The sequence below is a fragment of the Colletotrichum higginsianum genome, chromosome 6, assembly GCF_001672515.1.
Source record: "Colletotrichum higginsianum IMI 349063 chromosome 6, whole genome shotgun sequence".
In the NCBI taxonomy this organism is placed as follows: Eukaryota; Fungi; Ascomycota; class Sordariomycetes; order Glomerellales; family Glomerellaceae; genus Colletotrichum; species Colletotrichum higginsianum.
This window is the reverse complement of record NC_030959.1, coordinates 927,407-940,750: the sequence shown is the minus strand read 5'-3', so window position 1 is coordinate 940,750 and position 13,344 is coordinate 927,407. Positions and strand designations below refer to the sequence as shown.

Sequence of the window (13,344 nt, the reverse complement as noted above, 5' to 3'; positions counted from 1 at the left end):
GCACTTTGGCGTCCTTTCCTCTGCCTTCTACACCCCCAACGCCAGCCTATGCAGCCCTGTATTTCCCGATCGTTGTTCTAAACTGGCGCGCCTATTTGACGATAAGAACAGCGCTAGGTGTGAGACCAGCCTCCTTCAGGGTCTTGCTGAGATCCATGTGGCCCTCAAACGTCTTCCTCGGGAAAGTGGTCGAGAAGCTCGTAACCTCCAAGCCGTTCTCAGACTGGAGCATCTGCGCCACCTCGAATAGGGTGGTCTCGGCTGGCAGGGTCTTCAGGATATTGCCGCCCGACGTCTGCAGTCTCAAGCGAGCCTCGTTGTGGTTTGCAGTGGCCTTCGGGATGGAGGGCGCGGCAACGGGAACAGGTGCAGGGGCGCGGCCTTCCCTCGCGGCCTTGGCCTCCTCCGCCTTGCGGCGCCGATCCTCTTTGTCAGCCTCGATCTTGGCCTTGATGCGGCGCTTCGCCTCAAGGTCGTCCTGCTTTTCCTGACGCTTCTTGGCAGCCTCCTTGATCTGCTCCTTGCGCTGCAACTCTTCCTTGGCTTCCTGGCTTTCCTTTGTCGCCTTCATGCGGATTTTCTCGTTGCGTTTGGCTTCCTCCTTGTCCAAGAGGGCCTGCTTGGCCTTTTTCTCCTTAAGCTGCTCACGCAGTTCATCAAGCTTAGCCTTCTTCTGGTCATCTGTCAAGGGAGCAATCTCCTCTGTCGACTCCGAGAAGTCAGTGTGGTCCCTGTTAGGTGTCAGCGCACAAATCCATCGTAAGCAGAGACATGTCTATTTGAACAGTCCTGCACTCGCTTCAGGTTGCCACTGAGATAGAACTTCGTTTCGTGCAAGCGCAAATGGAGGGCAAGGCAGGTAGTAAGGGTAACATAGGATAACTCACGTCTTGGTTGCATGGTAAGAGGCCGTGTCCTGAGATCTGAAGCGTTTGCCACACTCATTGCAAACTAGCGACTTTGCGGTGGCACCGCTCTCAAGAGCATCGATGTTGGCCTGAACTTCACCTGCATCATCGTCGTCGTCCTTGGCAGCCGTGCTGGAGGCGGCAGCAGTGAGCTCATCGAGGGGCTTATCCTGGTTTGCCTCAAGCCATTCAAGTGCTCCATTTACTGTGAAGTTTGTCAGCAAAGCTGTTCTTGGGGTCTGTTTTTGTGACATGAGACGGGACTGACGGTTGCCTGTCTTCTTAACCGCCAGCTCAGCCCGAGCCTTCTCAAAGCCCATGTCGAGCAGCTGATCAAGGTCGGACTGGGTCATCTTGCGTGGCAGGGTTGGTGTTTGTTGGTTGTTGAGGCAACGTAGATGACGAACTGCAGCTTGAGGAAGCTTGGTCGTTGAATGAGAAAACGTATGGCGGTAGACGCTGCTTCTGATAATTAATCAGAGTCGGGGAGGTTGTGAATAAGAGTTGATTTTGGTGTATGCACCGCCAAATATGCAGGAGGTGAGGGAAGTACTGATCTGAGTCGGATTTCTGTTTGGAGACGTCATCTGCAGCCTGCAGGTCTCCGAGTTGTGGATAGAGGGGCTGTTTTCCTTGAAGCAGAAGTGGCTGGAGCGCGCGGGAGGGACCGAAAACACGGACGATGGGCCTCTCTCGTTTCTCATCTTGTATCCATACATTCATTGATTGCCCTTCCGTTTCTGACTAATACACCTATTATCTGCTCTGTTGACCCTTCTCCATTCTTTGACAGCGTCTGTAACTTCTTCATTGGCCAGCCGCGTATTATTTTCAATATTTCTATGGACAACAGAAGCACACAAGAGCAAAGCATTTGTCGTTGTTCGCCAACTTACCCCCCTCATGCCTCAGCAGCCATCTCGTGTAAAGTACATTTCATCTTGGAGGCCAGGCCACGAGGAAGTGGTCCCTTGGGTTTCCATTTTTAGTGGACAAACACCCCGGGAGCCGGATTAACCCCCCTGTCCCCAGCGCAGCTTACTAGTGGAGGGCCCCAGCGCGCAACTCCGATTGACCGCCCGCTAGGGGCTAGAGTGCACCTTAATGAAACCTGGCCTGGACTCCTGGACAGGATTGCTCAGAGCCGGACTGTGTGCGCATCCTCCCTATCCCAATCGAGTCCAGCCCGGGTCGTGCCACTGTTGGTTACCCATGGTAGTGTGTATTACGTCGTGGGCTCTTGCGTGCGAAACACCTGCTTTTACCCTACTGCCTTCCTTTACTTCCTTCCTTCCTTCCGTCCTTCCGTTCGAACACTTCCAGGAACCTTGACCTTGCCTTACCTACCTTTTACCCTACAACCCGGCGCCTTTTCTAATATTGCCCCGCGCGCAACACTCCTTCGACACGTTTCTCTCCACGCCTTTCATAAATTCTCTTTTCCGATCTATCTGCTTAGGCTAAGGCCTGCGTTGAATGCGCCGAGACCTGCCAGACTCCTCGCCCGTACCCTAAGCGTTTGCATCTCCCTCCCGAGCTTCCGCCATGTCCGTCGACATTGAGCCCTCCGAGCTGAGCTTCCGACGTAAGGACTTTCTTTGCGCCATCTATCACGTTGCCTCGCACTCACATTCCCTCCTCTCTCAGGGCCTTTCACCGTCGAAGTCTCTCAGATTCTCCGGATCAAGAACCCGAACCAGACCCCCATCGCCTTCAAGGTACGTCATCGCCCAAGTCCTGGCTCGCCAATTAACTCTCCTCTCACACGATATTCGACCAGGTCAAAACCACCGCCCCGAAGCAGTACGATCCCCTGCACCCCATGCAGGTCCTCGTAGGCGACTGACGACATCTCCAGGTACTGCGTTCGCCCCAACTCGGGTCGTGTCGAGCCTGGACAGGATGTGGAGGTTACCGGTAGGCATCTTGCAATTGCCAGGTGGTCACACGCAACTGACCGCAACAAGTCCTTCTCCAGGCCATGAAGCAGGAGCCACCTCTCGACACCAAATGCCGCGACAAATTCCTCGTCCAGTCCGTTCCCATCACTGCCGATAAGGAGTTTGCGAGTATTGCCAACATTGTGAGAACAGACTCTAAACGAAGCCCGAAAACGTGGCCCATGGGCTAATCAAATTTTCGTAAATAGCTCGATCAGACCGACAAGTCTTCTGTCATTGAGAGGAAGATTCGTGTCAACTGGCTTACCGCCGATGACCAGTCGCCCAACCCTCCCAGTGCCTCTGCTGTTACCTCTACCCCGAACCGCCACTCTGTCGTTAACGGCGTACGTCGATACCGGCATTCCGATCGAAACTACCTCGCGCCCATGCTGACAAATAACAGGACAACACTCCCGATGTTTCGAACGTCTACTCTTCCCCTGGCCAAGAAGCTGATCGCTCTGGTAGCCCCAGTGCTTCAGCTGTCCGTCCCTCGACTTCCGACACGAAGGACGACACGGTTTCCGAGAAGGCCCAATCAACAGTCAGCGCCGCGAGCCACGTTGTCGCCAACACCACCCAGGTCACCTACGAAGAGCTGAAACAAAAGCTTTCCCAGGCCGAAGCCAAGATTGCCAACCTGCAGGATAGCAGTGGTCTACGCCAACGTATCAAGACGGAGAGCGAGAAGCTCCCCAGCACCCAAGAAGCTGCTGCAGCGGTAAGACAGGGAGTTGAGGGTGTATCGGTGCAGATGGTTGCCATCCTGTGTCTCCTCAGCTTCCTGCTTGCCTACTTCTTCTTTTAAACTTGGTAAACCCCGACAAATAACCCTTTCTACGAGCTTTCTATTGGAGGATTTACGGAGAAGAGCTGTAGGGTACTGGAGTGCCTTGGTGTCATTGCCATCACTCTTGTAGGCCCAAGGAAGACAGCATGGCGAGAGGAGGTTTTGACGACGAGGTTTGGCGGATGGAGAGCATTCATCCACAACAACCCTGATTTGACATGGAATGGAGTCACAAATTACACATGTAACCATACGGATTCTTTTTGTTCTAACGGCCCGGCGTCCTGGACGCGAAGTAGTTGATTTCAGAAACTGATCTCGCCATTTGGCTCTGGCATTTGCAAGTGACAGTGACTCATTCTGACTTGCCCCTCCCTATCCCTTGGGCTTTCGCTTCGGGGACTGGTACTGTGACCATGAATAGGACATGAAAGGGAAGCTCCGAGGACAGGGATAGGTTTTGGGCAAAGTGCTTCAAGTAGATGTTTGCATTTGCCCCCTTGTTTGTCACTTTTGCCGCGGTCAAACGGACATCCTCCTCACCGAAACTTGTGTTCGACCGGTGACATTTCAAGAATTGAGGTCTTGAAGCACCTTTGCTCAGATTTCTATCAGGCGGGTATCTAGCAAGACCCTTCTGATGAGCACAGCCCAATGTCTATGTATAGTGAGTGTTCTCGTTCGTGATTGCCACAAAAGCTTCGTACCGACGTGTTCTCGTACCAACAGGCCATTTTATCAACGCCCACTCATGAAACCAAAGGCAAATGAGCAATAGTTCTCCTTGCGGTTGCTGTTCCATCTTTCTCTCCTACCGGCCCCAGCGTTCTTTTTTCGTGACAAAAATATTAATTTAGTTGAAAAGGGTGGGGGTTCCAAAGAAATGTACGGCTGTATCTAAACTCAAGCCTCAATCTCCTCGCGTGACCATTTTGCGCCGCCACCAACAATGCGGCCGCCCTGCTTCCTCTTGACGCGGGAGGTCATGCCAACGTTCTCGTCGAGGATGAAGCGCCAGATGACATAGGTCCAGCTCTCATGGCGGGGCAGGTCGTCGTAGAACTCCTTGGCGAGCTCACGCAGCTTGGGCAGGCGAGTCCAAGGGACGGCGGGAAAGTCGTGGTGCTCGTTGTGCAGGCCGACGTTGTAGGTAAGGAAGTTAAGGGGCCCGTAGTAGGAGAAGGTCTCGGGTACGGGGATATTGTTGGCGGCGTCGCAGGCAGCGGCGGGGACGGTCTCATAGACATAGTGCTCGGCGATGAAGTGGCCAGCGACCGGGTGCAGGGAGCCGGCGAGGAAGGAGGAGAGAAGGAGGTAGAGGATGGCGTTGAAGCCAAAAGCGGAGTAGAGAGCGAAGTCGAAAGCGAGCTGGACGGCGATGTTGACGTAGTGGACCCAGGTGAAGGCGACGTTGTAGATGAGGGTCGGGCGGATGGCGTAGAAAAAGATCTGGAAGGTGCAGAAGAAGGCCTTACCAAGGATGGAGTCAAAGAAGACGACCTCGATTGCGGTGGGGAGGTCGGTGTCGACGCCGTCGACGCCGAGGGACTTGTGGTGGGTGAGGTGATAGGGGCGGAAGGAGGCGCTGTAGGGGACGCCGATGGGAAGGTTGGCGACAATGGCAAAGAGGCGGTTGGCAAGTGGGGAGCGGAAGGCGAGGTTGTGGGAAATTTCGTGGATGGCGAGGAAAAGGTTCTGGTTGGCGGTGGCGCCAAAGATGTAGCCGACGAGCCAGAACTTCCAGGAGAAGAAGGGCGTCTCGCTGAGGTACCAGGCCCAAAAGATCTGCATCGCGACGACGCCGGCGACGACGTACTTTGTCAGGGGCTCCGGCCCGCAGAGCTTCGTGACCTGTTGGAGGAGGGGGGATAGTCAGTTGCCTGCGGACGCTACGGCGACCCATTGGCCCGCCAGGGGAAGTTATGAGAAGACGGTACCTCGGGGTGAGCCTTGATGATGGCAAGGCGGCGGGTTCGGTGCGGCTCCTCGGTGTAGGTCCAGAAGAAGTCTTTCTCGGCGGACGGCGCGTCGGTCTTCAGCTTACCGGCGGCGGCGCCATCTGCAGCGGGCGCGGCGGTGGACTTGCGCTTGGACGCCTTCGTCACGGTTTCGGCACCGGATGAGGCCATTGTCGCAGTTTGGTAGAGAGGTTTGTTGTCTGGTGTATCCTCGTGTTTGCGCGTGTGTGTAGGGAGCGCGTGAGTACAGAGAGATGGCACTGTTGCTGTTTTTCCGGCAAGAAAGGAGTGGAATATATCTGTCCTGAGTGGAGGGGGGCGAATGGGACAAGGTAAAACGAGAGTCCGTCACTGCTCTGGGTCCTTAATATGGATTTATATAAAGACAAGAGATCAGATGGAAGAGGGCGCCTGTGGAAGGAAACGACAGTGTTGACCCTGTGCGCTTTTCCTGTACGAAAAGAGATTGTAGTGTATTTCCCCCTCTGCACGCAAGCGAATCGAGTGTTGTTGGGAAGAAGATCACGCCTCGAAAATGGCAAATCTCCTGATGGCGGGCTGCTTTAGGGGATGGAGGGGCTTGGGTGGCACTGGGGGGGGGAGACGAAGGGGTTCGATGTTTAGTAAAAGCGGTGTAAAGGTCGCCTCTGCAGGACTACTACTGCTATCTGCAACCTGTGGCGCAGCGGGTATCAGTGGGGGAAGAGATGGAGCAGGATCCCTTGCTCCGCTGTGGCCAGTCGTTCAGGCGGCCATACACGTTGCTTGCTGCGTTTCTGGTTGCATGGTGCACAAGGTACAAGGTGGCAGAAACCCAGGATTACAATTGAGATGCAGCCAGGGTGGTAATTGCGCTGTAAATTTTCTTGGTCGGGGAAGAATTGGGGAAGCTGGAAAGAACTACCCACACACCAATTATGTTTTCTCCACGGTTTTCGTGCGTGTTGTGGAGCGAGATGAAGAACATGGCCCATTTAACACCGCAATGGCCGGTATCTCTGAGTGCCGGTTTTCATTTTCGTCGCTCAGAGTAGCCAATGCCGGCGGCGTCGCTTGGCATCTCCCGACGCTGTTCTGTAACCCGTTCTACGTAGGTCGAGTATTTCGCTTCGGGGCTTGATCAGCTCTGGAGAGGGCTGCGGAAACACAAGACACTCCCGGTGTTTGTGGTCTTTTGACTTCGTATGCATGCATTCCGTGTCTTGCGTGTTGCATCTGATCAAGTATGGTTAGGTTGTGATTCACATCGTGCGAGGGCGTTTTCATGATCATTTGTTCATATTCAAACTTCCGTGTTGTTGCGGTTCAAGTTGATCAAGTGAGCCATGGGCCATTGTACACATGATTGCACTTCATGTCTTTGTCATCAGGATCGAAAACGCAAGACACAGCCCAAGTCTGTTGATATACCCGCTATTTTGATCTGTCAATGTCCGAGGAAACCGCACCTTTCCTGCCTTGTAAACTTCCATCGCTAAGGATCATGAGCTGCAACGAGGGCATGCTGTGAATGTTCAGAGTGGCCCGTTAATGACCTTGATGATCCTATCTTTGCAAGTCCATCAACCTGTTACTCGACCTACATGTCACAACCTGCCAGTAGTCTCAACGCAACGTTCCAGCGAGTGCATATTCGTCCTACTCACGATCCGCCTCGGTCCCCTTTGCAGAAGGAATACTGGTCAAGCCTGAATATCAGGGGCGTGAGCAGCCCAGACAACTGCCTGTGCCTGGAAGCGTAAGTAGCTCAGGGATGAGTCGAACCCGGTGCTGGTCCTCGGCCGAGTTCTTCAACATCGCCAGGGCCACCCAGATCACCCGATTGGGCCTGCAATTGCACGATGGGAGCAAGGCAACGGCATCAAAGCTGTTCCTATTCGCCGCATACGCCTAAGACGTCATGTCGAAATCACACGTCTACGAACAATTGATGATGAGCAGATCTGAACGTCGTCTGTAAGCTAGGCGAGAGCTGTTGGTAACTGTATCTACAGGCCTGCAGGAACGGCCAGACGGCGTCTCCTCCACTGTATGTATGTGATACATGGACACGGCACTCGCTGACGGTAAGTAAAGTATCCGTTTGCACTTGATGGGTTTGACATATTTGGCAACGTTGCATCCAGGCAATCGCTACCAAGAGATATCATCCGCGAAGCTGTGGCTGACGACTGAAGAAACACAAATACGCCTGCGCCATTGTGCGACCTCGAAAATTTGGTTTCGAATGCTTGCATTGGCGAACAAGGAAGCCGTTGGCTATCAGGGTCGACGCCACTCGAGCGATCGGCCGGTCAAACTATGTTACTCCGACCACGGATGTGGCCTCACAGGGCTACACCAAGCTTCTTGAAAGCTTGGTTTTCACTTTGCATACTTGTCTGGTGTTGTTCTGCCTGTCGTATGACCACTCGCATCTACTTCGAGAAAAGGGGGCCGTATGGCTGTGTGCATGTTACGTATTCTGTCTCGCTTTGCGTGAGAAGTAGAGTTGATGCTGAGGGTATTTCTCCATCGATCGGACCAGAGGTGATATTTCTCTGTGAACACACGCGTTTCGGGGGAGCGACATCGGAGCTTACACTGGCGGCGGCTGAGACGCCTCTCTCTGCTTTTCATGTTTGATCGATTCTGGTCCCCCAATGCATGATTCTTCTAGCTCTGTTGGTCGTCTATACTTGTGCATTGTCCGTATTGAGAGAAGGGCCTTCTCCTATGCTTCGCTGACCGCGCGACCTTACCGAGTTCGCATAACCATGAGAAGTAAAGTGAAACCCAAACTCAAGTCCGACAGACGGTAACGACTGGTATCGTGTGCAAGAGAAAGAGGTGAGCTGTTGACAGAGACGCGGTATCCGCCCTCAGTCTCGAGAGTCGGGGTTTGCTCCGAGACAGTCACAGTTAAGGATGCCATTCTTAAGAGCACTAATGGCTGCAGTACATTTTCGTCCAGTCCGAGTTTGCCGTCGAATTTGGGCTGTAGGATGCAAAGGGGTTTAAACTGTTCAGGTGACCTGCGGTGGCTGTTCAATCGTGATGCCAAAGGAGGGTTAGGTGAGGTTGAAGCAGAGACACTGTAAGGAGGGGGGGTCTGTGATTGGCTGTCACATGCAGACAACTTGGAGCTTGACATATTTGGATGGAGAAGCAGAGGGGGGGGGGGCAAGGGCAGGGATGATATCAGACGGGCCTAGAATTGCACCAACACGAGAAGTGGAGGGCTGTAGTTTAGCTGCAAGGGCGCCTCTGGAAGAGACTGCAACGCTGCAATGACCGCTGCAATACGTCCAGGCTGTGTCGTCGTCGTTTGGCAGCCAGATTCCATTAACGCCCCCCTAGAAGGCCGTAATCCGAAGCCGAGGTGAAAGAGACTGCGATAGGGGCACGGGACCTGGGAGCTATCTCCATGCCCACCAATGCCGATATTTTTCTTCTTCTCTCTGCCTATCCTGCATGTGCGTCACATGCCGCCTGTGGCCTCATGTATTGCAGATCATGGTCTCATTGCTGCCTCCCCAGAATATACAGTATATAAAAACACTGGCCATTTGTCCTTATTGTCTGCAGGGGTCTGAAGAAAGAAACAGACAATAAAGGGGGAAGGAAGGGAAGAACAAAAAAGCTTTGACACTACACCAGAGCTGCAGCTTCACCGCCCACAAGCCTAAAGTGCTTACATCCTTGGACGTTGGGAGGGGGGGGAGGAAGGCCTTTGTCCACTATTTAGCAGACGGTGCCACGTGAAGATAAGAACTAGGCGAGAGCAGCCGCCTAAAACGATAAGCCCGAGCTCCAATCCTTGGGTCCGCTTCCTGCCACCTCGCCCAAAAATTCCCGGTTGAATTTAATCACCCAATGCGAACCTTCCTCTGGACAACAGTACAACTGCAACCAGCAACCAGCAACCACGCTCTTTCTCCCAGGAGCATCTGCCATCCTTACACAACAACGGCTTTCTCTCCAGCTCTTGGACCACCTGCATCGACCACCTATTCTCCCGCTGGCCTCGACCGCCGAAACAAGACGATATACCTTGCCTCGATAGCAACCTTCAGCCTGCCCTCAGTCCCCTCGCCATCTCTACTCCACCACCAACCCAAGTCTGGCCCTCTCAAGGACTGCGGCAACCCCACGACGGCCTCTCTCTCTCACATTCCTTGTTTGACTTCTCTCGACCCGCAGAGCCGTCCAAGGTGGCCGGCCATCGCCAGAAACAAACCCCTCTGTCGGCGCGGCTCCAGCAAGCCAGCTCGTCGCGCCGATGTGGTGGTTCCTCCGAATCCTCACCAGTGCCATCTTCCTGCTAAGCATAGTGCTTTCCATCCCCGTCGCGTTTGATGTCGGCGGCAGGGATAGTGGCCTGGCATACAGTCTCGCTCTCTGCAGCTTCTACTTCATCTACTCGGCCATCGCCGTCGTCACCCCCGCCGAGTCGCGCGTCCGATGGGCCATCTCCGTCATCCTCCGTCTCTCGCAATGGATCGTCATTCCGGGCCTGCTGATCTGGGCCCTCGGCCGCTTCGCCGTTGACGCCGGCGCTACCAACTGGGTTGAGCGCACGTTACAGGGCATCACGGCCTCCAAATCGACGTCATGGGGCGAGTGGGTGTTTGGCGAGGGCGGTGTTATCGAGACCATTACCTTAGGTGGTTGGGATAAGACTTTAAGGTACTCGAGTCCAGTATTTCAGCTTCTTGAAGGGTTTTGCACCTTGCTCGTCATTCAGGCCGCAGGACAGATCACGAAGTGGCTGGTCAACAGAGGGCGAAGTGACACTTGGATTGTACGTCGAAACCCCTCCCTTTGTCCCCAACGTACGGAGCAAGACCCAAGACGTCACCAACAACCTGGTGATAGTAGGGCCGTACGAACGTTGGAACTAACAGGCACTTTTGCGACCGACTTGCTAACAAATGCCGCAGATCATCCTGCTCGTCATCTCCGGCAGCGTGCTTGCGAGCGCCGTCTACTTCCTCTGGCGCGTCGCCCACTTCCCCTACATCGACAACTCCGATGCGATCCTGATCGGTGTCACCATGACTTCGGCCTTCTTCCTCTGCGCGTATGGAATCGGCAGTGGTCGCGGAAACCCTGTCGAGTCGTCGCTTCTCTTCGCCTACGTCGTTCTCTGCGTCTATCAAATCTTCACTGATTACCTCCCCTCCGAGTCCACCGAGGCGGACCAACACCAGTCGTCTCAGCCCGACTTCCCGCCTCTGCCGCCCATCATCATGGCATCGTACTCGACCCTCCTTCACATGCTCGGTTCTCTTCCTTACGCTGTCCACTCATCTCTCAGTCTTCTCTACGCCGCTTTCCAGACCATCACCCCATCCGTCATCATTTCGCTTGCTTTCCGACTTCTCGTCTTCTACTGCGCTACCCGCATCATCCCTGCGGTCCGCGAATCTGGGGCTAGGGCTCTCATGGAAGAGCCGTCTCTTGAGGAGTCGGACGCAGCCAACTGGCTCATTGGAACCATCACTTACTTCTCGCCGTCGATTCTGATTGCCATGTACACAAGCTTGCTCCTGCAGCATTTCTCGACCAACGACGGACCGGATGGTTGGACTCTTAGAGGAGGCGACCCAGGCGGGAACGTCTGGCGCTGGACGAATGTGGCTGCGACAATGTCCCTTTACGCGGTCGAACTGTACTTGGGCAACGAAGACCACGACAGTGGTCTGACAAACCATTGGAAAATGGATTGAGCGCGAAACCATCCAGCATTGGCGAAGCGGTTACAGTATCTACGCCACGAAGGCATAAGTGGTTACCTGCGTCCCAGAAAGATTTACTGAGCATCGCCTGTTCAAGCAGGCCAACCAACAAAATTGACCGATCACCGTACATAGGTCGTAACGACAGGACTACAGGGGCAGGCACGGAAGGGGAATAGGAAAGGCACAGAAGGACGGCGTTTCGGGGGATTGAGGAGTCTGCATGCTCGTATGGCGACTCTTTTACTGCGTATTCTGCGGAAGGGCTTCAAGTGTCTTTGACGACAAAGGCGGCTCAATAGTTCGTGCTACCACTGCTTAGGCATCTACATATCACATTAGGAAACTTGTCTTTTAAATTGATTGCCTTGGAAATCATGTCTGTTTGTGTTATCCGTTCTCCGTTCTGAAGCCGCTCTCCACAAAAGCATTATGAGCGAAAAGAGAGTGTTCAACTGCCTTGGGGGGATCGGATCATTCCTTGACGCGACGGTCGCTGAGGCTGTAACAGGATGAAGTTAAAAGTCGGGATGGGTTCAGAGCTGCTCGGGGATAACGCCGCTCGCACCCACTTTGACGACACTTGACTCCGTCGCAACACCGTCTTTTCTGGGGCCTCGGCAACGTCGTGCCCGCCCTCCCACTTACACCTAACCTAGACTTCTTCACTCACCCACCTCCTACCCCATCAACACATCAACTCACGGTAAACCCTTTCGTCGTCGCTAGCTGCGTGTTTCCTTCTGGGCGTCATAAGAATACAGTATTTGCCATACCCTTGCTACAAAATCATTTGAAATTTGAGAGCGTCAATACCACCTGCTCACGATCAAGATGGCATCGACAAACAACCCGATGAGCTCGTCCACCCCGGCACCTGCCGTCTCAAAGACGACCCTTCCCATGTCAGGCCTCCTCTGCGACGTCTACGGTCTGGAGGAGCTCATCGCGAAGCAGGCCTCGACCGTCTCGTGCCTGTGGCTGCACCACCCACGCCTGCGCGCCAAAGAGGACATGGCGGACTTCGCGAGCCGGGTCATCTCGCAATGGGAGCAGACATCCGCATCCGATTCCGCGCCTGTCACCGGAGATACGGCAGGCGGCGGTGGCGGCAGAGCGCTCATCGCCGTAGCTTTCGACCAGCAGAACCACGGCACCAGGACCGTGTCCTCGACGGCGAGCGACTCGTGGCGCGAGGGCAACGCGACGCACGCGCTCGACATGTGGGCAATGGTCTCGGGCATGGTGAGCGACACGACGTCGCTGATCGACGTCGTCGAGGGGTACTTGAAGCTGGAGCTCGCGCGGAGGGGCGCTGGCGCCGAGTGGGCGATGGATCAGCACCTCGTACTGGGCGTGAGCTTGGGTGGGCACAGCGCGTGGCAGACAATGTTCCGGGAGGAAAGGGTATCGGCCGGAGTTGTGATCATCGGGTGTCCCGACTACATGGGTGAGTAACGGTGACTAAGGGTCGAAGAGGGAGCTAACGAACCGGTGACAGCTCTGCTATCGGACCGCGCGAAGAAGTCCAAGCTAGCGACCTTCTCGGCGTCCGACGACGGCGCCTCGTTCCTCGGCAGTAGGGACTTCCCGCCGGACCTCGTGGCGTCTTGCCTGCGGCACGACCCCAAGGGCACCCTCTTCGGCACCGGCGTTGTCCCGGCGTCGGCGGAGAGCCTCCCCGAGGATGAGCGGCGGCGTCTCGGCGGCGTTCTGGACGGTCTCGGCCTCCGACGCAAAAGGTTCCTCGTGTGCTCCGGCGCTGAGGATAAGCTGGTCCCGTACAAGATGTCGGAGCCGTTCGTCGAGTTCTTCGCCGGGGCGGCGGGCGCGTGGTACGCCGACAGGGGCGTGGTGGTCGAGAACAAGGTGTACGATGGCGTCGGGCACGCGTTCAGCGAGGGGATGGTGGAGGACTCGGTCAGGTTCCTGGTCGATGCTGTTGGTGAGAAGGATGGCGGCCGGGGGGGTGACGAGAGGAGGGCGAAGATTTAATGAGTCCGTATCGTGGGATCAAGGTGTAGG

General features: G+C 55.0%; 5 protein-coding genes across 5 annotated transcripts; 3 read left to right on the top strand and 2 right to left on the bottom strand.

Moving 5' to 3' along the window:
* Window positions 1-91: 91 nt before the first annotated feature.
* On the bottom strand, window positions 92-1,261 carry CH63R_08696 (UBA/TS-N domain-containing protein; the record flags this gene model as incomplete). Its single annotated transcript, XM_018303670.1, has 3 exons — window positions 92-731; window positions 888-1,113; window positions 1,177-1,261. 3 exons carry the CDS (start codon window positions 1,259-1,261, stop codon window positions 92-94), a joined length of 951 nt encoding a protein of 316 aa, XP_018155693.1.
* A 1,192-nt stretch (window positions 1,262-2,453) lies between these two features.
* CH63R_08695 (MSP domain-containing protein) lies at window positions 2,454-3,659 on the top strand (the record flags this gene model as incomplete). The annotated part of the gene is made up of 7 exons (XM_018303669.1): window positions 2,454-2,493; window positions 2,556-2,626; window positions 2,689-2,711; window positions 2,767-2,825; window positions 2,876-2,991; window positions 3,058-3,195; window positions 3,255-3,659. The coding sequence occupies 7 exons, from the start codon at window positions 2,454-2,456 to the stop codon at window positions 3,657-3,659; spliced, it is 852 nt and encodes a 283-aa protein (XP_018155692.1).
* Window positions 3,660-4,544: 885 nt separating this feature from the next.
* CH63R_08694 (Fatty acid desaturase) lies at window positions 4,545-5,770 on the bottom strand (the record flags this gene model as incomplete). Its single annotated transcript, XM_018303668.1, has 2 exons — window positions 4,545-5,492; window positions 5,579-5,770. The coding sequence occupies 2 exons, from the start codon at window positions 5,768-5,770 to the stop codon at window positions 4,545-4,547; spliced, it is 1,140 nt and encodes a 379-aa protein (XP_018155691.1).
* Window positions 5,771-9,860: 4,090 nt separating this feature from the next.
* On the top strand, window positions 9,861-11,310 carry CH63R_08693 (Ice2 family protein; the record flags this gene model as incomplete). The annotated part of the gene is made up of 2 exons (XM_018303667.1): window positions 9,861-10,382; window positions 10,522-11,310. 2 exons carry the CDS (start codon window positions 9,861-9,863, stop codon window positions 11,308-11,310), a joined length of 1,311 nt encoding a protein of 436 aa, XP_018155690.1.
* An 843-nt stretch (window positions 11,311-12,153) lies between these two features.
* CH63R_08692 (uncharacterized protein) lies at window positions 12,154-13,314 on the top strand (the record flags this gene model as incomplete). Its single annotated transcript, XM_018303666.1, has 2 exons — window positions 12,154-12,769; window positions 12,821-13,314. 2 exons carry the CDS (start codon window positions 12,154-12,156, stop codon window positions 13,312-13,314), a joined length of 1,110 nt encoding a protein of 369 aa, XP_018155689.1.
* Window positions 13,315-13,344: the final 30 nt, after the last annotated feature.